At 47.3% G+C, this 22306-nt stretch overlaps 1 protein-coding gene across 1 annotated transcript in view; it reads right to left on the bottom strand.

Annotated features, from left to right (window-relative positions):
- Positions 1 to 9497: 9497 nt before the first annotated feature.
- The window catches only part of LCAT (lecithin-cholesterol acyltransferase), a 131419-nt gene continuing 118610 nt past the window's right edge, over positions 9498 to 22306 (bottom strand). The window contains exon 6 of the mRNA XM_083165104.1: positions 9498 to 10375. Within this exon, the coding sequence (XP_083021230.1) occupies positions 9852 to 10375 (524 nt within the window). The 3' untranslated portion in view covers positions 9498 to 9851. The remainder of the gene's footprint in view (positions 10376 to 22306) is intronic.

Genomic DNA, 22306 nt, shown 5'->3' with positions numbered 1-22306 from the left:
GTGTGGCTTGCAGGTAGTGAAATCATGGTTTGGACTTAATAGACTGCAGCATTGCTTATTACATTCAGGTGTATGTGTTTGAGTAGTAATCAGCGTTAATTAGCAAACCCAGGCGCACGCTGGCATGCGGTATCTGTAGGGGTGGTCTGAGCTGGCGGTTGGCGGGCGCCTGTTTTGTGTCCGAAATGAACGGTGCTTTAGGCGATCGTGCGGTAGTAGCACCGCTCATTTTTTGTGCACACCCCCGTGTATGCCCATATTTACGCCCATTTTCCCTCATTATTTCGGCCGCTCCCCTCAACACGCCCCTATGCCGCCCCCAATGCCCGTACTCTCGCGTACAGGTTTTTTCGCACGGAGAGACCCGTCCGTAAGCGTTGTTGAGTGTTCGCGCCTGCGCATTAGCGAATGTACGCATGCGCAGATCATGAAAAACCCCGGAACGTACGCGTACGGCCCGGCCGCACCAACCAGAATGAGGCCCATAGTCTGCCTAACAGAAACCCACCTGGTAGGAGGAAAATTGATGACCCTAAAGAAACCCTGGGTGGGACATACTTATCATGCCCCATTTATATCCTCCTCACCGGGAGTATCTGTCCTTATAAGGAAGACAGTGTCATTTACATGCAATAGGGTCAGTATAGAATCATTGACTGTATAATTAATTCAATACCCTGTGCCTCACTCTTACTGCAAAACACGCTGGATGAAACTGAAAGTAAGCTACTGCTTCGGGCAGAAAGGGCTGCTGGGAGCTGTAGTTTAGTTTCAGTTTCATCTAAGTAGCTCCTCCAGCTCTAAACTAACGCTGCCGTGCAGGGACAGGGGGAGGAGGGGAGGAAATGTCACCATGCCAGGAGTTGCAAGTAGCTGAGCACAAAGGAGGGGTGTAGTGCAGCTGGGCAGGGGGGGGGGGAATATATGTGAGTATTCTGGGAGTGTGTGCATATAGCTGGGTGGGGGGGTGGAGTTTCATGTGTGACCCCCGCCCAGCATTATACACACACACTCCCAGAATGATTGACACATGTAGCCAAATATATAAGAGATGATAGCTTGCATACCATGTAGTATGCCAGAAAATGTATGCAGTATCCAGAATGTTATCAATGCTATATGTGATGTTGTAGGGGTGTCTAGTATTGGTTTGCAAAATGTATGTGTTACACCAGGAGGGGGTCAGAATATTAGCCGTACAGAGAGTGGAAACGCAGGGGCGCATGCTGGCATCAGGGTGAAGGGGGATTTAGATTTAAGGGAGGACCCCTTCGAGTCAGACGAGGATGAGGCATGCAGAGTCTTAAGGGCGTATTGGAGGGCTGCAGTAGCAAAATGGAAAAGCCAGATGGGTAGCATTCCAGGAGCAGATTGGTGGTGTACAGCCGGATAAGGCAGCAGCCTCTGTGCAAGGCAGCACTGCTATGGAATGTGCATTTGGGTTATCAGTGGCACACTTATCTGCAGTAACCAGGAAGGAGATAGAGAAGGGGGGCCTTTATAGAAATATGTTCTTTAATTGAAGCAGGACTGGGGGATAGCTACAAGACAATGGAGCATTGGATGAGTGGCATGTTTGCTTACACAGCTTGCTATACTGAGGCTTACCCCAAGGCAGGCTTATCAAGGTATACTGATTTCATTTACACCATGTACACAGAGCACGGGGGACAGTTTGGTGTAAATATGATGAGGATTTCAGAGCGAAGGCTGCGGGTGGAAAGCCCACAGACTTCATTTCTAGGGATGTGCACTTACGTCTCAATGCACAGGCAGCAGGGTTAGCAGAGAAGGCAGCAGCGTCGCAGAAATTAGCCGCAGGGAGGTCTAGCAAGCAGAAGCAGGATCTTAAAGGCTGAGCATTTAATGATATGCACTGCACCCGCACTCAGTGCAAATTCAAGCATGCATGTAGCTCATGTGGCGCTAGTCACGCAGCCAAGGAGTGTACCAGACATATGGGTAACTACCAGAAGAAGCTACTGCATCAGCAGGACCTAACAAAAGCAGTTAGTCCCGTCAATGTTGACAGGATCCTGGCTTGGCTAGCCAGGTATCCCAAGGGACAAGAAGCTGAAGTGCTACATGTAGGGTTTAGGGAGGGTATCAGCATACCAATCACCAGGGAGGTTGCGCCCACAGTCAGCTCAAGGAACTTAAAGTCCATCAGGGAGCTGCCAGGGGTGGTGTGCAAAAAGATCAGCAAGGAACTCGCATTGGGTAGGATGGCAGGGCCATTCCTAACCTAGCCAGTTACGGGGCTGATTACCTTTGGGGCTGGTCCCAGAGAGAGCACCTGGGAAGGCTCATCCAGCACCTGTCATATCCCGAGGGGGGTCGGTAAATGACGCACTAGACAAAGAGGACTGTTTGACTCGGCGGTCAGGATAATATGGAAGCAGGGGAGCACTGATTGCAAAGTTAGACTTTGAGTCAGCTTTTAGGTTGCTCCCCTGCATCCGGAAAGCTTTGGCCTCATGGGGCTGAGCTTTGACAGCTACTACTTCATAGGGGATGCAGTCAATTTCCCGGCGGTCGGAATCCTGGCGTTCAGAATCCCAACGCTGGAATCCCGACCGCCGAAATCCCAAAACTTTCTCCCTCCGTGGGTGTCCACGACACCCATAGAGGGAGAATAAATTAGCGTGCCGAGCGTAGCGAGGCACCAGGCCCGCTGCGTGGCGAGCGCAGCGAGCCCACAAGGGGGGGCGCTCCACGTCCCCCCCCCCCTTGTCGGGATTCCAGCGTTGGGATTTTGAACGCCAGGATTCCATACCGAATCCCTTCATAGACAAATGTTTGCCTATGGGCTGCGCAATCTATCTTTTTTTGAAGCATTCAGCTCCTTCTTGCAGTGGATCATCAGGGGATAGACACCCCAAAATTCCTAAATATAGCCCAGAGACTCAGACACTCTCTTACCTGAGATAACTGCGTTTTTCCCCATACAGCACACAGCCTGCAATCTCATGGGAGCCATGCCTCTCACACTAATGGAGCCATCCACAGGACTGTGTGTTCTATAGTAATAGAACGGGACTTTATTAGATACCAGATGTATGCGTGCCGGGGGTAAATAGTCCCTCATCTTTATAAGTATTGCGCCCATCAGGGCATATACCCCTGAGCCTGATATGTGTCTGTCATGGTAATGTACTGTTTACTGCATGTGTGTAATATCTTGTTGTCCAGTGTAGGCCCAGCCAGGTGACTGTCCTGTGTGATTGATACATAGGGAGTCCATTGCTGACCCCCCCCCCAGGTCACAACCCCCCCTGCACAGGAAACAGCAGTCAGCTGAGGGGGTTGTGACATCACAAATGACTACGAGAGGTTAACATGGTTCAGTGAATGACCCCAAAGTGGACAACCCCCCTTATCAGCACAATTACCTAGCCTTTGTTGTAGCAGGGCTACTTCCAGACTTCATGTCTCCAAAGCCACAGGGGGTCTCCATACTGCTCTACAACACTGTACACAGCTGTAAACGCTGACTTTCTCAAGGTGGAGATGACCGCTAGGTGAAATTAACATGAACCCAGGATCCTCACAGTGATGGCAGGAGCGCACAGGGTCAAGGGCGATAGCACACTATCTGGACGATTTACTGGTGGCCGGGCCGCCTCTATATGGTTACTTTCTGCACCAGGGGATTTCAGCGTGCCTGTCGCGCCAGAGAAGAGGGAGGGGCTCAAAATAGTCCTCTCTTAACTGGGCATAAAATTTGATACGGACATGCAGGCTCTCAGCAGAGAAACTGGAAAAGCTAGGTGGGAGATAAGGCAAAGTGTTGTACTTTGGGGCTCCTGCAGTCCTTATTGGGAAGCCTCAATTTCACATGCAGGGTGATCCCCATGGGCAGGATATTCAAAAGGCCACCACAGGCGTATATCAAAAAAACACCACTTTGTGCGCATCACTAGGGAACTCAGGGAAGACCTGCATGTGTGGGAGGAATTCCTTCGGAATTCCAATTTTAGTGCGGGTCTGGCCCAAGGAGTTTTGGCCCAATCGTGCAATGCATTTATTAATGGATGCCGTGGGGGCCAAAGGATTCAGGGCATACTGGCAAGGAGAGTGGTGTGGCCGCCCGCATGGGAGGCCACATGGCTCACTAGGAACCTGGCAGCATTGGAGTTATTCCTAATAGTTGTTACAGTGACAATTTGGGGAGAGAAGCTCGCCAACAAACAGATTCAGTTCTATTGCGACAACCTGGGGTTTGTGCAGGCGGTGAACAGCCAGCGGGCGACATCAACGCCATTCGTCAGCAGCTGAGAAGGTTGGTCGTGGCATGCCTGTGGTACATTAGGAAGGCTGCGGGTCCTGATGGAGTGTCGCATCTACCCTTAAGACCTGTGCAACGCAGCTTGCACCCATCTTCACTGTGATCTTTAACATATCACTGGAAACGAGTAGGGTCCCCGCCTGTTTCAAGCGCTCAGTTATTATTCCGGTTGGCTATCAAGGATCTAAATGACTACAGGCCAGTTGCACTAAAATCAGTGGTCATGAAGGCATTCGAAAGACTGGTACTGAACCATCTGAGGGAGGTGACAAACACCCATCTCGACCCCCTGCAGTTCACCTACCAAGCAAACAGAAGCGGTGAGGATGCAGTTAACCTAGGGCTGCATTATATCCTGGAACACCTGGATCATCCGGGCACCTACGCGAGGGTCCTATTCATTGACTTCAGCTCTGCATTTAACACCATTTTCCACGCTATCCTAAAGCCCAAACTTCCTGTGGACTTCCTGACGGCACGGAAACAGGTGGTGAAAGCCGGAGCTTTTACATCCCCAGGGATGTGTCCTTTCCCCTGCTCTTCCCCTCTACACTGACTGCATCTCGAGTGACCAGTCAGTAAAAATCATAAAATTTGCTGATGACACCACCATCATCGGCCTAATCAAGGAGGCAGATGAGTCTGCATACACACGGGAAACCCCATTAAAACAGTCAAGGTTCCACTAGTAATTTCCAACAGTGTGGTGTCATGGGTAGAGACCTTCAAATTCCTTGGGACAAAAATCTCTTGCAACCTCAGATAGGAGCCCAACAAAACTTCTAATGTCAAAAAGGCCCAACAGTGGCTGTTCTTCCTGAGGCAACTGAACAAATTCAACATTCCGCAGGAGCTGCTGCAGCTCTTTTACACTGCTATCATGGAGTCCTTTCTAAGCTCCTATATTACAATCTGGTATGGAGGGGCCAATGAATCTGACAAACGAAGCCCGCAAAGAGTGGTGAGGACTGCAGAGAAGATTATTTATTGGGACGGAACTTAAGCAGGCAACAATACTTAAGTAGGGTCAAGAAGCGAGCTGGGAAGATTGTGGCCTTACAAACTCCACCCTGGCCATAACTTGTTTGATATTCTCCCATCAGGTAGACGCTTCGGTTCCATCCCTGTCAAGTCGTCAAGAACCGCAAAAAGTTTCTTCCCGATAGCTATTCAACTATTGAACAATGTACTCTAAGATACTGCTAATCTAAACACCTAACTGCTCTGTCTGACCTTGCAAATCACAACATGTGAAGTGTCATTGTGCAACTGATGCAATGTATGTATGTCCTGTTATCCCTCTTGTACCATGCTAGAAGCTGCACTGTATCCACAAAAAAATCCTAGTATACGAGAGTATACATGGCCAATAAAGTGATTCTGATTACGTTTAGGGCAAAACATGTGCCGGGGGTGGAGAACAGGATAGCCGATGCATTGTCCAGGCAGAATTGGGAAACATTCAGAGCAGCAGCACCCCATGCTAGCACAACAGGCCTAACATGCCCCTCCTGTCTCTGCTGTGGGTGTGAAACCGGCCTGCAGTGGCTGCTGGCTTTCCTAGCGAATCTAAGGCGGGAGAGGGCATCTAAGGCCAAGGTGAGTGCCATGCTGGCTGGCATAGCCTTTTTCGAGAAGCTGGTAGGGAAGAAAGATGAGACAGTCTTTTAGGGTGCAAATAATGAGGGGCTGGACAAGGACGGAGGTGAAAAGGCCTGACTCAAGTGAGCCAATCATCCCAGCAGTATGCAAAGATCAGGGAGAAGCAAAACTGTTATGGGCTGCATTCACGATGGCCTTTAGCGGGGCATTTCGAATCAGCGATCTTGTACCGATATCTAAGCTGGAGATGGCCTGCAGCACAAAAATGTGGTGGTAACCAGCAATGCGGTGCTGTGCAAAGTGCATAGATCCAAGACAAATCAAGGAGAGTAAAGGGAACTGGGTGCAGCTGTGCAGAAACAGTGGGGCCTCGGCATGCCCGGTGGTAGCCATCCTTGACTACTTGGACGTTAGGCTGGCAGGTGGGGAACAATTTTTGGAACATAGCAATGGGTCCCCCCTGACAAAGTACCAGTTTGCAGGAATCTTAACGATGTGGGTGTCAGCCAGCGGCTGGCAAGCTGAGAAGTTTAGCATGCACTCATTCAGAATCGGCGCGACAACATCGGCGGCTGGTGCAGGCTGCGCGGCAGATGAGATTAGGACAATAGTCAGATGGAGGTCAGATTGTTACAAACTATATGTAAGGCCAGTCACCAACAGTGCAGCACAAAATTAACATTGCCACCCCACCCTCCCCCCATTTTCCACAGGGCCCAAAGAGGCGAGGCACATATGGATCGTTAGCCATTCCTACATATATTGGGCGGAAGTCAGGGCTGCAACTAGGCCAGTGGTAGCCAACTCCAGTCCAGTCCTCGAGAGCTACCAACAGTTCACATTTTCTGGATCACCTATCTTTGGCACAGGTCCATTCATTACTCACTGACACATTATAAGTGATCCACAGGTGGAGCTAATTACTTCTGTGAGGAGACATGGAAAACGCGCACTCTTGTTAGCTCTCGAGGACTGTTGTTGGCTACCCCTGAACTAGGCCATATGGGCAGCAGCTTGGGCTGCCAAGGAAGGTTGGGCAAATCTTTTGGTTCAGACAGAGGGGGATGAGTTGGCACGGGCTCAAGGAGGTGCTGTTGTGCGTGGAAAGAGCAACAGACCACCCTGAGGTGGCAATGACTCGGGAGGATAAAGTCCCTTGATTTTAATAGAACCGTGCCGGACAACTTGGCACTGGCCAGATTTGCGCATAATATGGTCCCGCATCATTCCCGGTTGGCCTGGTGAGGGGCGTGCAAGGGAAGCGGCAGTTGAAAGGACCAGGAAAACCGTTAATGTGGCGGTCGGCAAATACGTGGAGGCATTGGGGGGAAGTATCATATGACACAGATATCAGTCAGAAGACACCAGGCTTATACAGGGGCGACGGGGTGCACTTGTCGGAGGTCAGTATAGACATGTTCAACAATGCATTGCTGGAGGTCTGAGCTAAGGGCAGGTGGCAGGGTGGGGGGTTTTCGGTCCTGGGCAGGTAGGGGGGCCTCAGTGGTGGAAAGAAGCGGTGCACAAGGCATCGGGACAAGAGGAGCCAGCTGAGGTTTGCCAGGCTCTAGCTGTTGACGGCAGGCTAGCCAGCTGGGTGCCAGGCAGGGGGTAATCAGCGCGTGCTGGCTCATGGGTAAGAGGGCATAGCCGAGGGCCTACAGCAGGGGGCACACCCCACATCATAAATCAATGAAGGTCATTGACAGTTTGCTTTGCCTTGCCCACCGTTCTCTGTCCCTACCCTGCAAATGTAAGTAGGGTGTTATAAATAAACTGTGGCCAATGATTCAATACCACATACTGTCTCTTAGAATGATTTTGGTTGGGGGTGGGAGTGAGGTTACAGGAAGGATACAGCACACTGCCCTCTCCCCCTTATGTGTGTGTCTGTGTATGCGTGGCTGTGTGAGTGTCTATGGGGTAATTCAGACCCCATCACACGGCCAGTGTTCAGGTAGACACTCTCTGCCGAAGCAATATCCTGCATTATGTATTAACGTGCTTGCTGTGTGAGTGTCTATGGGGTAACTCATACCCCATCGCATGGCAAATGTTCAGGCAGACACCCCCCCCCCCACACACCAGTGATATCCTGCATTGTGTATTAATGTGCTTGCTGTGTGAGTGTCTATGGGGTAACTCATACCCCATCGCATGGCAAACGTTCAGGCAGACACCCGCTGCCAGAGTGATATCCTGCACTGCATATTACTGTGCTCGCTGTGTGTGTCTATGGGGTAACTCAGACCCCAACGCAAGGCCAGTGTTCAGGTAGACACCCCCGCCAGAGTGATATCCTGCACTGTGTATTAATGTGAGTGTCTATGGGGCAACTCAGACCCTCTCGCACGGCCAGCGTTCAGGAAGACACAAACCCCCGACCACCAGTGATATCCTGCATTGTGTATTAATGTGATGTGCTGTCTATGGGGTAACTCAGACCCCATCCCACAAGCCAGCATTCAGGTAGACACCCCCCACCAGAGTGATATCCTGCACTGTGTATTAATATGCTCACTGTGTGAGTGTCTATGGGGTAACTCAGACCCTATTGCACGGCCAGCACTCAGGTAGACACCCCCCTGCCAGAGTGATATCCTGCACTGCGTATTAATGTGCTCTCTGTGTGAGTGTACATGAGGTAACTCAGACCCCATGGCACGGCCAGCGTTCATGTAGACACCCCGCGCCTGATTGATATCCTGCATTGTGTATTAATGTGTTCGCTGTGTGAGTGTCTATGGGGTAACTCAGATCCCATCGCACGGCCAGCGTTCAGGTAGATACCCACCACCACCAGAGTGATATCCTGCACTGTGTATTAATGTGCTCACTGTGTGAGTGTCTATGGGCTAACTCAGACCCTATGGCACGGCCTTTGTTTAGGTAGACACCCCGGCACTTGTTTCCTAGCACGGCGCCACCGACTTTAATTGTATGCCATCAGGTTGGAAAAATCGGGTCGATCGCATTGCGTGCGACCAAATCGCATGCGATGTGACGCGACCGACCCAATGCGCTCGCCACACTATATAAAATCAACTCCACGCCGACGTGGAGAGTGGGGGTATGAAAAGGTTGGAGGACGCGTATCGCCGCCGCTCGCCACGCTTCGTGTTGGCGTTCATCGTGGGCTGGCGTTAACAATGGGGGGGGGGGCATTTGACATACAAATTACCCATCAGGGTGGGTATACAATCAAAAATCGGGTATGAGGGGCCATTTAATATTGGTTCCTATGTAAAATCGGGTCCATCGCATTGGTCGCATCACATGCCATTATAATGGCATGCGATAGATCCGACTTTAAACGGCCATTTAACATTACATACAATGCTAAATCGGGTCGGTCGCATAGCATGCCATTATAATGGCATGCGTTGGACCCGATTTTACAATTGTCGGGAAAGCTGTTAAAAAGCCCGAAATCGGGTCGGTCGGTTCCCATTGCATACCTTAAGTTAAGGTATGCGATGGGACCCGACGGGCGCCATGCTAGGAAACAAGTACTGACACCCCCTGCCAGAGTGATATCCTGCATTGTGTATTAATGTGCTTGTTGTGTGAGTGTCTATGGGGTAACTCAAACCCCATCGCACGGCAATGACAGAGAAGCAGGTTTATTTGAGCATAGTTTAGTATCAGTGCCCCCTGCAGTACACACAGCTATGTAAGGAGGAGACTGACCTAAGGACTTATACAGTACATGAGGAAGTACATTGGGGCATTTGTAATAGAATCAACATTTGCTGGAGGGGCGTGATGCCGGCGAACATTTACAGTCACATCGAACATCTACAGTCACATTGAATTAACAAATATGCACATATGCCATTGTGTGCTGCTATACAGTCCAGGATGGGGTGACAGCCGGGCCAGAGCCCATTACATACGCTCAATTGTGTCCTGCTATACAGTCCAGGATGGGTTGACAGCTGGGCCGGAGCCTAGCCAGGGGTTAAAGCTCATTCCCCAACAAGATCTCATTGATAATATTTAGTGTCCGGTTGCTGAAGACAATGCTGAGATGATCCATTCCCTGTAACTCATAGACATGGACCTTCTCCGTCTGCTGATCCTTCCAGCGTTTGCACAGCTCCATACTTCTCTTGTGCACAGTGTCATCCCCATCAGAATACTGAATATCTATAGGTGGCTCATTGGGAAATCCCTCATCATACACATAGGTCTCTGCCGTAGGATGACCAGTGCCATAGATACAATATACATCCACTCCTGGTGGAGGAAGACCTTGGATCAAACCCTTTGTATCCTCCCACATGTACCAGCCATCCTCAAAGCCAATGTCCCAGAAGAACTTCTTGTAGTCCCTGTAGGTATAGTTATACGATGGGGTAGAAATGAAGACATGGGATTCTGGCCATGCCAGGTTTGTAGGTAGCATCCAAGGGTTGGTTGTGGTCATTCGCTGCTCTTCTCGAATTTTGATGTTTGCAACCATTGGAATTCCATGATTATCTCCTATGAATATGTAATGAAACAATTAATTTGTATACTTGAAAAAATTAATTTCCTAATTCATCCTTCTGCTAGTAATATATTAATAATAAGATAATTTTATCTACAGCTCAGATCTTTCACTTCTGTTACTAAGGACATAGCGATGCCATCTACCGGAAACATCTCTGTAATGTGACAACAGATAAGAACAACTTGGCCCATTCAGTCTGCTCATGTACACACTTACACACTAGACTAACTCATGTTTGGAGCCAATACACCTAATAGTATATATTTGGATTGTGGCAGGAAACTGGAGAAATCAGAGGAAACCCATATAAAAACAGACCTGAGTCAAGGATGACACCTAGGCAGCGAGCAAGGTCATGTTATTAACAGAAATAGAGATATAAGGTTGGTAACTAATATTGGCTGATGGAAATAGAATTCTGTCTTGGAAATATTCAGTTTGAGGTGAGGTAGTAGGAGTAGTAGTAGTACGTTTATTTATAAGGTACCGCAAAGTGTCCGCAGCGCCGTACATAGCAAACAAAAAACAAATTACAAGGTAACGTACAGGGTGTGTTGAAAAATACAGTATGAATAGGGGTATAGCTGGTAGAACTAAAATCAGCATCAGTTCAGAAGTAGGTGTCAAAGTTGTCGAGGAGACTGAAGATGAAGTAGAGGAACGGAAGAACAGGACAGGAGCACAGGTGAGGTAAAGAGGTAGGGTGAGTACGTGAGGAAGGAGGACCCTACTCATAAGAGTTAACATACTAAAAATAGGTGGGTGGACGAACGAAAAACAATAGGATAAGTAGGAACGGAGGGGAACGGAGGCAGGATAGGAGGATCAAAAGAGGTTAGGAGGAGGGATAGGCTTGTCGAAAAAAGTTGGTTTTGAGGGAGCGCTTGAAGGAGGTAAGGGAATCAGAAAGCCTGATGGGTGGCGGGAGGTTGTTCCAGTGCAGGGGGGGGGGGCAGCGCGAGAGAAGTCTTGGACACGGGAGTGGGAGGAGGTGATTAGGTGATAGGTCAGTCGGCGGTCAGCGATGGAGCGAAGAGGACGGGAGGGAGTGTGGATAGAGATCAGTGAAGAGAGGTAAGGAGCGGTGGAGGAGGAGAGAACCTTGTAGGTGGTGGTGAGGAGTTTAAAGAGAACTCGGAAAGGAATGGGGAGCCAGTGAAGAGATAGAGGGGGGAGGCGGAGGTAGAGCGGCGGGAGAGTAAGATGAGCCTAGCAGCAGCGTTAAGAATGGATTGGAGAGGTGCGAGTCGGGCAGGAACTGGCTGCCAACTTTTAGCCTGGGGGGCAAGTCCAGAGCACCGGCCCATAAGTAACAGCGCATTGTTAAATGGAGGTTTTTCGTATATGTATTAATAAAAAAAAAAAATAATAGGACACCACAGGCTGCTCCCCTGTATAATATCAGGACCCCCACAGGATTCTCCCCCTGGCTAGTTATGCCAGAACCAGTGGTGTAAGTAGCCATTTTGGTACCCTGTGCCAGAAAGGAAATTGGTGTGTGCCCCACCACCACACTCAAAATAGGAGAGTGCGCGCCGAAGGCGCGCGTCAAAATGTAGGAGCAATACTTCATGGGGAAGAGGCGTGGCCATATAAAAGTACTAATAACATCGTAATGCCAATAACACATTATACCACACACAGTAATGCCCATTATGTATTATACCACACAGCGTAATGCCCCTTACACAAAATGTCGCACACCATAATGCCCATATGATATTACGACACACATTATGCTCCACGCAATGCCCCAAGTACACCTGCATATGCCTACATAATGCCCAGAATTAATGACAGTAGTAGCGCTGCATATATATATATATATATATATATATATATATATATATATATATATATATATATATATATATATATATATATAGAGGTATCTTTCCTATAACAATCCAGCAGGACTTCAGGAAACACCTGCACCAGTCAAGATAGAGTCCAAGATAAATGCTTTTAAAATGGCATATTTATTCAGCTCAAGCTCGCATCAATCAGAGCTATGTATAGAGCATTTTCAGACACCCAACAGGCAATAACGTGTGAGATACATTACAAGTCTCCTCGACGGCCGTTTCGGTGCATAGCGGCACCTTTCTCAAGAGGGGTCATACCCCTTTTGAGACACCACAGGCTGTTCTCCTGCATAAATGAAGAACACGGCACCACAGGCTGCACCCTTGCGTAAAATACAGGACACCACAGGCTGCTCCCCCTGTATAATAATCATGCCGTGACATTACAGGCCGCTCTCCCTGTATAATAAAAGTAATGCCATGACACCACAGGCTGCTCCCCCTGTATAATATAAAAGTAATGCCATGACACCACAGGCTGCTCCCTCTGTATAATAATAATGCCATGACGCCACAGGCTGCTCCCCCTGTATAATAATTTGTGTCATGGCATTACTATTATTATATTATACAGGGGGAGCAGCCTGTGGTGTCATGGCATTATTATTATACAGAGCTACCCATCCTCACCAGACCTGTCACTGTCTGTACACGGTATCATCTGCATAGTGACAGGTCTGGGGAGGAACGGGTAGGTCTGAGTATCATCCGAGTACAGACTGTGACAGGTCTGGGGAGGACGGGTAGGTCTGAGTATCATCCATGTACAGATGGTGACAGGACTGGGGAGGACGGATAGATCTGAGTATCATCCGTGTACAGACATTGACAGGTCTGGTGAGGATGGGTAGCTCTGAGCATCATCCGCATACAGACGGTGACAGGATTGGGGAAATGGGTAGCTCTGAGTAACATGCGTACAGACGGTGACAGGTCTGGGAAAGGACGGGTAGCTCTGAGTTTTATCCACATACAGACGGTGACTGGACTGGGAAGGAGGGGTAGATCTGAGTATTATCTGCGTACAGGTGGTGACAGGTCTCGGGAGGATGGGTAGCTCTGAGTATTGTCCACGTACAGATGGTGACAGGACTGGGGAGGACGTTTAGCTGAGCATCATCCGCGTACAGATGGTGACAGGTCTGGCGAGGATGGGTAGCTCTGAACATTGTCCACTTACAGATAGTGATAGGTCTGGGGAGGACGGGTAGCTGAGTATCATCTGCCTACAGATAGCGACAGGTCTGGGAGGATGGGTTGATCTGAGTATCACCAGCATAAAGATGGTGACAGGTCTGGGGAGGATGGGTAGCTTTGAGTATCATCCGCATCCAGGCAGTGACAGGTCTGGGGATGATGGGTAGATCTGAATCTCACCCGCGTACAGATGGTGAATGGTCTGGGGAGTATCGGTAGATCTGAGAATCATTTGCATACAGATGGTGACAGGTCTGGGGAAGACGGGTAGCTCTGAGTGTCATCCACGTACAGAGGGTGATAGGTCTGTGGAGGACGGGTAGACATGAGTATCATCCGCCCACAGATAGCGATAGGTCTAGGAGGATGGGTGGATCTGAGTATCACCAGCATACAGATGGTGACAGGTCTGGGGAGGATGGGTAGCTTTGAGTATCATCCGCGTACAGGTGGTGACAGGTCTGGGGAGGATGGGTAGCTGAGTATCATCCGCCCACAGATAGCGATAGGTCTGGGAGGATGGGTAGATCTGGGTATCACCAGCATACAGATGGTGACAGGTCTGGGGAGGATGGGTAGCTTTGAGTATCATCTGCGTACAGGTGGTGACAGGTCTGGGGAGGACAGGTAGCTCTAAGTATTATCCGCATCCAGGCTGTGACAGGTCTAGGGATGATGGGTAGATGTGAGTATCATTTGTGTACAGATGGTGACAGGTCTGTGGAGGACTGGTAGCTCTGAGTATCATCCACTTACAGAGGGTGATAGGTCTGTGGAGGACTGGTAGATGTGAGTATCATCCGCCTACAGATAGTATCTTTGAAGGGAAAGGGGGGCGGGAGGGGAATTGGGAGGGGATGTAACCCGAGCACAGGTGACACAGAGATGTTTTACAGATATATATGCGCATAAATTATAAGAATATGTAATTACCACAATTGGGTTAAATTATCCACCTATAATATGGTAGGTAATGGTGTGGCGGTGCTCCCCTGAGAGTAGATATACAGTAACAAAGTAGAGGAGAAAAAGTACTCTCTTTTGTTCGTGGGCACTCCTTTAAATTGTCCAAAAAATGTTTAACAAAAAATCATCATAAAATTTTGCTTTTAATAATTCTTTAAAATAGAGATTTAAAGACGTACAGACATACAACACCAAACATATATTTCATAGGTATAGTACAGGTAATTTATGGAATAATTTTTGTACTTATCCTTATGGATTTATTAGACACTTGAATTTACCAGATGGGGGGAACAAAGGTTAGAGCAGTACAATCAGCTGTGCTTTGTGTCAGCTTTTAATTATATTCCTGTTCCTATCTGGATGGTATAGAAAGCTTGCAAAATATTTGTTGACAGTATTAGGACCAAACAGGAGTCGTCCTGCTCTGGTACAGTCCAGACATTGGCAATATACAAGTGGCAATTGTATTTGTATTCTAATGTTGCCGTAAATTTAAAGCAAGGAGATATTAACTGGTGCTGGGTATTAGGTTGCGACGGTAACCGCTCAAAACAAGATGTAGGGTATAGGTGCTTGAATATAAATATAAGCAAATGACACTCACAGTGGTAAAGATCAATAACGCTGCTGCTGACCTTCGCAACCGTGCTGGTTCCCTGAAAGTCAGTGAGCGGTCATTGATATTCTGTCTGTATGTAACAAGTGTCAGAAAGAGCAAAAATGGGGTATCTGCTGTCTCTTTTAGGTAGATCACAAAACCCTGTTGTAATCTTTGTCAGTGCAGGGTTAAATGATTTCTATACCTGTCAGAGATGAGAGTACCCCTAATGGTAGTTAGATGTGTATAGGAGGCGTCTTACTCTCGGGGGTAGGTGTGCTGCTATCTGCTATGTGCTTGTATGCTGGAGCATTGATAGCAGATGAGCGACACCTGCCTCCTGTCTGCGTGAATAGATAGTTAAATCCCACAAAGTGGGGAGCAGAAAGAGAGAGCGCACAGAACTGCTGTATATATAATATAATGTGACAATGTGACATAAGCAGTGCGCCAGAAAAGAAGGGTTAGCGGTTACCGCCGCTTACCAGTCAGCTGTACCCAGTCTTTTAGGGTCTGGATCTGCTGGTCGCCGTTAAATGCGGCAGAGTATTGAGATGAGCCGCTAGTGCGGCTTAGGTCAGACGGACGTTTCGCTGGGGGTTGGGCTTCCTCAGTGCCTGTGACGTAGTTGGTTATAGGGGGGTATTTTATAAGCCATTGATTGGCTGTTAGCATCAGCTGGGATGGCTGATTGATAGTCAGTGATTCACCTGATATCGCTTCTGTCTTTCATTAAGTGGCGAAAGGCTGATGAGAGGTTAAATTAAGAAGAAAGATTTTCTGCTTTAATTTTGAGTAACAGCTAAACAGAGAGTACGTTTAAGTAAACGTATGTATGCGGGTAAATGCTGTGAGCGATATGTCACAGAGAATGCCCGACATATTTTTAAAGGAAGAATATGCATGGAGTGTTGCTTAGGCCACTATGTGTATGGCCGGTAGCTGTTTATTATTCTCTGCCTTGAAGGTGATGTTATGTCTAAAGATGTCAGTAGACGCAGTGACATATAGTCTTAATTAATTCTGCGCAGGACTGTTAGGAAAACTTGCACGGGACCATTGCGTGGATTTCTTACTGCGTGTAATTTGATTACTGTTCAGAATATAATTGCTGAGAAGACTGTCGGCAAATGGAGTTGAAAAATTGTAAATTATAAATTATTAATAAAAAAATTATTTATTGCCCAGCGCAGTGAGTGTTAAACAAATAATATGTGCTAATCTGTGTATATGTTACAATTGTTAAATGAATGTAAACATAATTTACTACCCTGGGTGATGTTAATCGAGCCTAATAGTTTTACATTAGTTGTGTAAGACATTGTAACTTTTAAATGATTAATAGTGCCCTCTGCGGGAGCGGGATGCAGTCAATTTGCCGGCGGTCGGGATCCCAGCGGTCGGAATCCCGACACTGGAATCCCGACCGCCGAAATCCCAAAACTTTCTCCCTCCGTGGGTGTCCACGACACCCATAGAGGGAGAATAAAATAGTGTGCCGAGCGTAGCGAGGCACCGGGCCCGCTGCGTGGTGAGCGCAGCGAGCCTGCAAGGGGGGGCGCTCCACATCCCCCCCATGTCGGGATTTTGGCGGTCGGGATTCCAGTGTCGGGATTCTGAACGCCGGGATCCCGACCGCCGGCATTTCGTATCGGATCCGAGGGAGCGTGTTATACCGTAGTGTTTAAATTCTATATCCTATGGTTTGCCTTGGGAATGGTTAATTAATATAGAAATGACATGGAGAGCAATCTAAGTGGTATACGGGAGAAGGGGGGGATACGTGACGTGTGATAAAGAATAGGGGAGGGGAAAAAAATGGATTGCCATAGGGGTATAATATTATGGCATAGAATAATGTGTAATATTAGGATTAAAGTGACTCCCATTTAAATATTTTATTTTAATTGTGAGAATTTAATTACTAGTATGAGTGGGTGATGATGTTAGAAGAGATAGGGTAGGAAGTAGCAAAGTGAAGTTAAATGATGGCAAAAGAAAAAGAAAAGTGTTTTTATAAGGCTAATATAATTTATTTAGATAATTTGGTACGTATATTTCAAGTACACGTATTTATAGATTTAAAGAGAAATTTAATGTGAGAGGAAGGGTGTGGTGAAAGGGAGCGGGGTGAGGGTCTGGGTGAAGGTAGGTGATATGGTGTGGTTCTACCGTGAGTGCAGTGGGAAATTGATATCAAGGGCTATAGTAAGGATGTCTGAGTATGTTAAGAAGGGGAAACTCTAAGGATATATGATTACTGATATTAATGGAGGATTATATGGTTGCTTAAAGATTTAAGAGGATGGCATATATCACGGTAAGCAGAAGGAAATGAGGAAAAAATTGTATAAGTAACAAGTTTTAAAAAAATTTTTAAATATGCATAGGAAAAAATGTGAAAACATTTTTAGGGGAAAAATTGAGAGAAAGATGAAAAATGGAAAGATTGAAAAAAATGGAAAACATGGATGCTCAAGGATTTTACAAGAATGAACTATAGCTTGTATATTCATTCAGGCCAATTCAAAGATCCATTTGCGTTCTCTTTTTAGTAGTTCTTGTGACAGGTTGCCTCCTCTGATGCCCAGTTTCACTTGTTCTAGCCCGAAGGCTTTGAGATATTTAGGGTTTCCTTCATGAACAGTGAGGAAATGGCGGGCAACTGACGTCAGTTTTTTCATTTTAGTCTGGTCCTTTTGGGCATTTCGAATGTTGCCAGCATGTTCTAAGATTCTCAATTTGAGGGCTTTTGTGGTCATCCCTACATATTTGAGTTGGCAGGGGCAGGTCAAGCAGTATATAACCCCTATTGTATTACAACTCATAAATTGTTTAATTTTGTAGGTGGTACCATATCTGTTGGTGACTGTGTGATTTTTGGCAATCATAGTACATGCTTTGCAATTTCTGCAGGGGTAGGTTCCCGTCAGTAGATTCTTTCTTCTTGTACCTTCAGTAAAGTGGCTTCTTACTAGTGTATCTCTTAAGTTCTTGGATCTACGCCAACTGAATAGTGGTTTTTCAGGGAGTATTTTCTGGAGGTCTCTGTCGTTCTTCAGAATGTGCCAGTGACGGTTGATAATGTCCTGGAGTTGATTCCATTCTTTGCAATAATCCGTTAAGTATGTGAGATATGTAGTATCAGGTTTGGGTTTGTTTGTTGGAAAGATCAAGTCCTCTCTTTTTATCCTCAGGGCTTGTGATTTGGCCTTTTTGACTGATCTTCTACTGTACCCCCTTTCACACAATCTGTTCATCAGATCTTGACTTTTTTGGTTGAATGTTTCTTTGCTAGTGCAGTTTCTCCTCAACCTAAGAAATTCCCCTTTGGGTAAGTTTTTTATTGTTGGGGGGAAGTGTGAGCTATTTTTATGGAGGATGCTGTTAGTAGAAGTTTGTTTCCGAAACAGTTCTGTGTGGATGTAATTGTTTTCTGAGCGGAAGATGTGTAGATCCAGGAAATTGACTTCACTTTGATTGATGTCGTATGTCAGTTTGAGATTAAGTTCATTATTGTTGATTATTTCTATGAATTTGATAAGATCTGCTTTGGCACCTTGCCAGATCATGAATATATCATCGATATAACGTAGCCATGTGGTGATGTGGCTCGTATATTGTTCGTTGGTCTCAGTGAAGACAGATTCTCTCTCCCACCACCCAGATTGGCATAGGTGGGCGCACAAGCCGCGCCCATAGCTGTCCCTCGGATCTGGAGAAAGAATCTGTCGTTGAAAGTTCAATAATTTTTGTGAAGAATGAAGTCCAGAAGGGTGAGTATGAGTTGGTTGAAGTCATTGTTGCCCTCAGAGTCTAGAAAGTATTTTATTGCTTCCAGGCCATGGTCGTGGTGGATGCTGGTGTACAGAGCCTCAATGTCCAATGTGACCAGGTATTGGTCTTCGCTGAGTTGCACATCATTAATCCTTCTGAGTACATCACTTGTATCTTGTACATATGAGGCCAATGAGTGGACATGTGTCGGAGATGTTGGTCGCAGAAGATGCTGGCTTGTTCTAGGACTCCCCCTATTCCAGACACTATTGGTATTCCTGGTTGGGTCTCAAGATTATTGTGTATTTTTGGCAGTAAGTAGTATGTTGGTACTTTGGGATGTTCAACTGTCAGAAAGTTATGTTCTTTTTGTGATATGGTGCCCATTTTTAACGCTTCTTCAATTATCCTTTTGTATTGAAGTCTGATATTATCTGTTGGATTGAATGTTAGTTGACGGTAACAGGATTGGTCATGCAATTGTCTGTAGGCTTCTGTCAGATATTGATCTTTGGGCCATATCACAATGTTACCGCCTTTATCCACTGGCTTGATGGTCACATCCTCCCATTCTTTCATTTCTGCCAGTGTTCTTCTTTCTTCTGCTGTGAGGTTGTCATTTTTATCCTGGTGTAGCGATTTGACATCAAGCAATTTGTCCATGTCGTTGGAAACTAATTCTAAAAATATTTTAACCTCTGGGCATATGTTTGTTTGTGGTGTGAAGGTACTTTTTTTCTTCAGTATTGTTCTTGGTTTTTGTATTTCATTACTCATGTCCGATTCTGTCTCCAATTCTTCGAGTATTTTTAGTGCTTCCAATTCTTCTTTTTGAATACAGTATGTCTCTGTTTTTGGTGTTGGCAAAGAATTTTTTGAGCAAGACTTTTCGACCAAAGAGGTGCAGATCTTTTTCCCATCCAATACGATTGAAAGATGATTGTGGGGAGAAGGACAGGCCCATGCTTAGTATTCTTTCTTGTGTTGGAGTGAGATTTCGTGGAGATAGGTTAATGACTCTTAGGCTGTTAGTGGGTTGCGTGGGGTTCAGTATTTCTGAAAACGGGGTGACTGTCTCTGGGGTTGTGGGGTACCCCATGTTCTGATGTCTCTTGACCCTCTTCTTCCCCTTCCGCGTTCTCCTCTTTGGGGTTTCCGGTATCTGCCCCTGTTTGTTGGTCCAATCTCTAAAAAAGGAACCTGGGTTCCTGAGGTTTGTGGCCCCTGATCTTCACTTTCGGAGTAATCCATGTCGGATGAGCTTGGGTCTGTATAATTTCTCCTCCCGTATGTTTTCAGGGTTCTACAGATAGTGACAGGTCTGGAAGGATGGGTAGATCTGAGTATCAACAGCATACAGATGGCGACAGGTCCGGGACGATGGGTAGATCTGAGTATCAACAGCATACAGATGGCGACAGGTCTGGGGAGGACAGGTAGCTCTGAGTATCATCTGTGTACAAACAGTGACTGTTCTGGGGAGGATGGGTAGCTCTGAGTATCATCCACGTACAGACTGTGACAGGTCTGGGGAGGATGGGTAGCTCTGAGTATCATATGTGTACAGATGGGGAAAGGTCTGGGGAGGACAGTTAGCTCTGAGTATCATCTGCATACAGATAGTGACAGGTCTGGGGAGGACGTGTAGGTCTGAGTATCATCCGTGTACAGACTGTGACAGGTCTGGGGAGGACGAGTAGGTCTGAGTATCATCCACGTACAGATGGTGACAGGACTGGGGAGGACGGGTAGATCTGAGTATCATCCATGTACAGACAGTGACAGGTCTGGTGAGGAAGGGTAGCTCTGAGCATCATCCGCATACAGACGGTGACAGGATTGGGGAAATGGGTAGCTCTGAGTAACATATGCGTACAGACGGTGACAGGTCTGGGAAAGGACAGGTATCTCTGAGTATCATCCACATACAGACGGTGACTGGACTGGGAAGGAGGGGTAGATCTGAGTATTATCTGCGTACAGGTGGTGACAGGTCTGGGGAGGATGGGTAGCTCTGAGTATTATCCACAAACTGATGTGACAGGACTGGGGAGGACGTTTAGCTGAGCATCATCCGCGTACAGATGGGTAGCTCTAAACGAGGATGGGTAGCTCTAAACATTGTCCACTTACAGATTGTGATCGGTCTGGGGAGGACAGGTAGCTGAGTATCATCCACATACAGACATGACAGGTCTGGGGAGGATGGGTAGATTTGAGTATCCGCGTACAGACAGAGACAGGTCTAAGGAGGATGGGCAAATCTGAGTATCATCCACATACAGATGGTGACAGGTCTAGTGAGCATGGGTAGATCTGAATCTCACCCGCGTACAGATGGTGACAGGTCTGGGGAGGATGGGTAGATCTGAGAATCATTTGCATACAGATGGTGACAGGTCTGCGGAGGATGGGTAGCTCTGAGTATCATCCATGTACAGAGGGTGATAGGTCTGTGGAGGATGGGTAGATGTGAGTATCATCCGCCTACAGATAGCGACAGGTCTGGAAGGATGGGTAGATCTGAGTATCAACAGCATACAGACGGTGACTGGACTGGGAAGGAGGGGGAGATCTGAGTATTATCTGCGTACAGGTGGTGACAGGTCTGGGGAGGATGGGTAGCTCTGAGTATTATCCACAAACAGATGTGACAGGACTGGGGAGGATGTTTAGCTGAGCATCATCCGCGTACAGATGGGTAGCTCTAAACGAGGATGGGTAGCTCTAAACATTGTCCACTTACAGATAGTGACAGGTCTGGGGAGGATGGGTAGATTTGAGTATCCGCGTATAGACAGAGACAGGTCTAAGGAGGATGGGCAAATCTGAGTATCATCCACATACAGATGGTGACAGGTCTAGTGAGCATGGGTAGATCTGAATTTCACCCGCGTACAGATGGTGACAGGTCTGGGGAGGAAGGGTAGATCTGAGAATCATTTGCATACAGATGGTGACAGGTCTGTGGAGGACGGGTAGATGTGAGTATCATCCGTCTACAGATAGCGACAGGTCAGGAAGGATGGGTAGATCTGAGTATCAACAGCATACAGATAGCGACAGGTCTGGGGAGGACAGGTAGCTCTGAGTATCACCTGTGTACAAACAGTGACCGGTCTGGGGAGGATGGGTAGCTCTGAGTATCATCCACGTACAGACTGTGACAGGTCTGGGGAGGATGGGTAGCTCTGAGTATCATATGTGTACAGATGGGGAAAGGTCTGGAGAGGACGGTTAGCTTTGAGTATCATCTGCATACAGATAATGACAGGTCTGTGGAGGACGGTTAGGTCTGAGTATCATCCGTGTACAGACTGTGACAGGTCTGGGGAGGACGAGTAGGTTTGAGTATCATCCGCGTACAGATGGTGACAGGACTGGGGAGGACGGGTAGATCTGAGTATCATCCGTGTACAGACAGTGACAGGTCTGGTGAGGATGGGTAGCTCTGAGCATCTTCCGCATACAGGCGGTGACAGGATTGGGGAAATAGGTAGCTCTGAGTAACATAT

This window comes from Crinia signifera, chromosome 11 (assembly GCF_055691185.1).
Source record: "Crinia signifera chromosome 11, ASM5569118v1, whole genome shotgun sequence".
NCBI lineage: Eukaryota > Metazoa > Chordata > Amphibia > Anura > Myobatrachidae > Crinia > Crinia signifera.
Note: the sequence above shows the minus strand (reverse complement) of the source record. Positions and strands in the feature narration are given on the sequence as shown.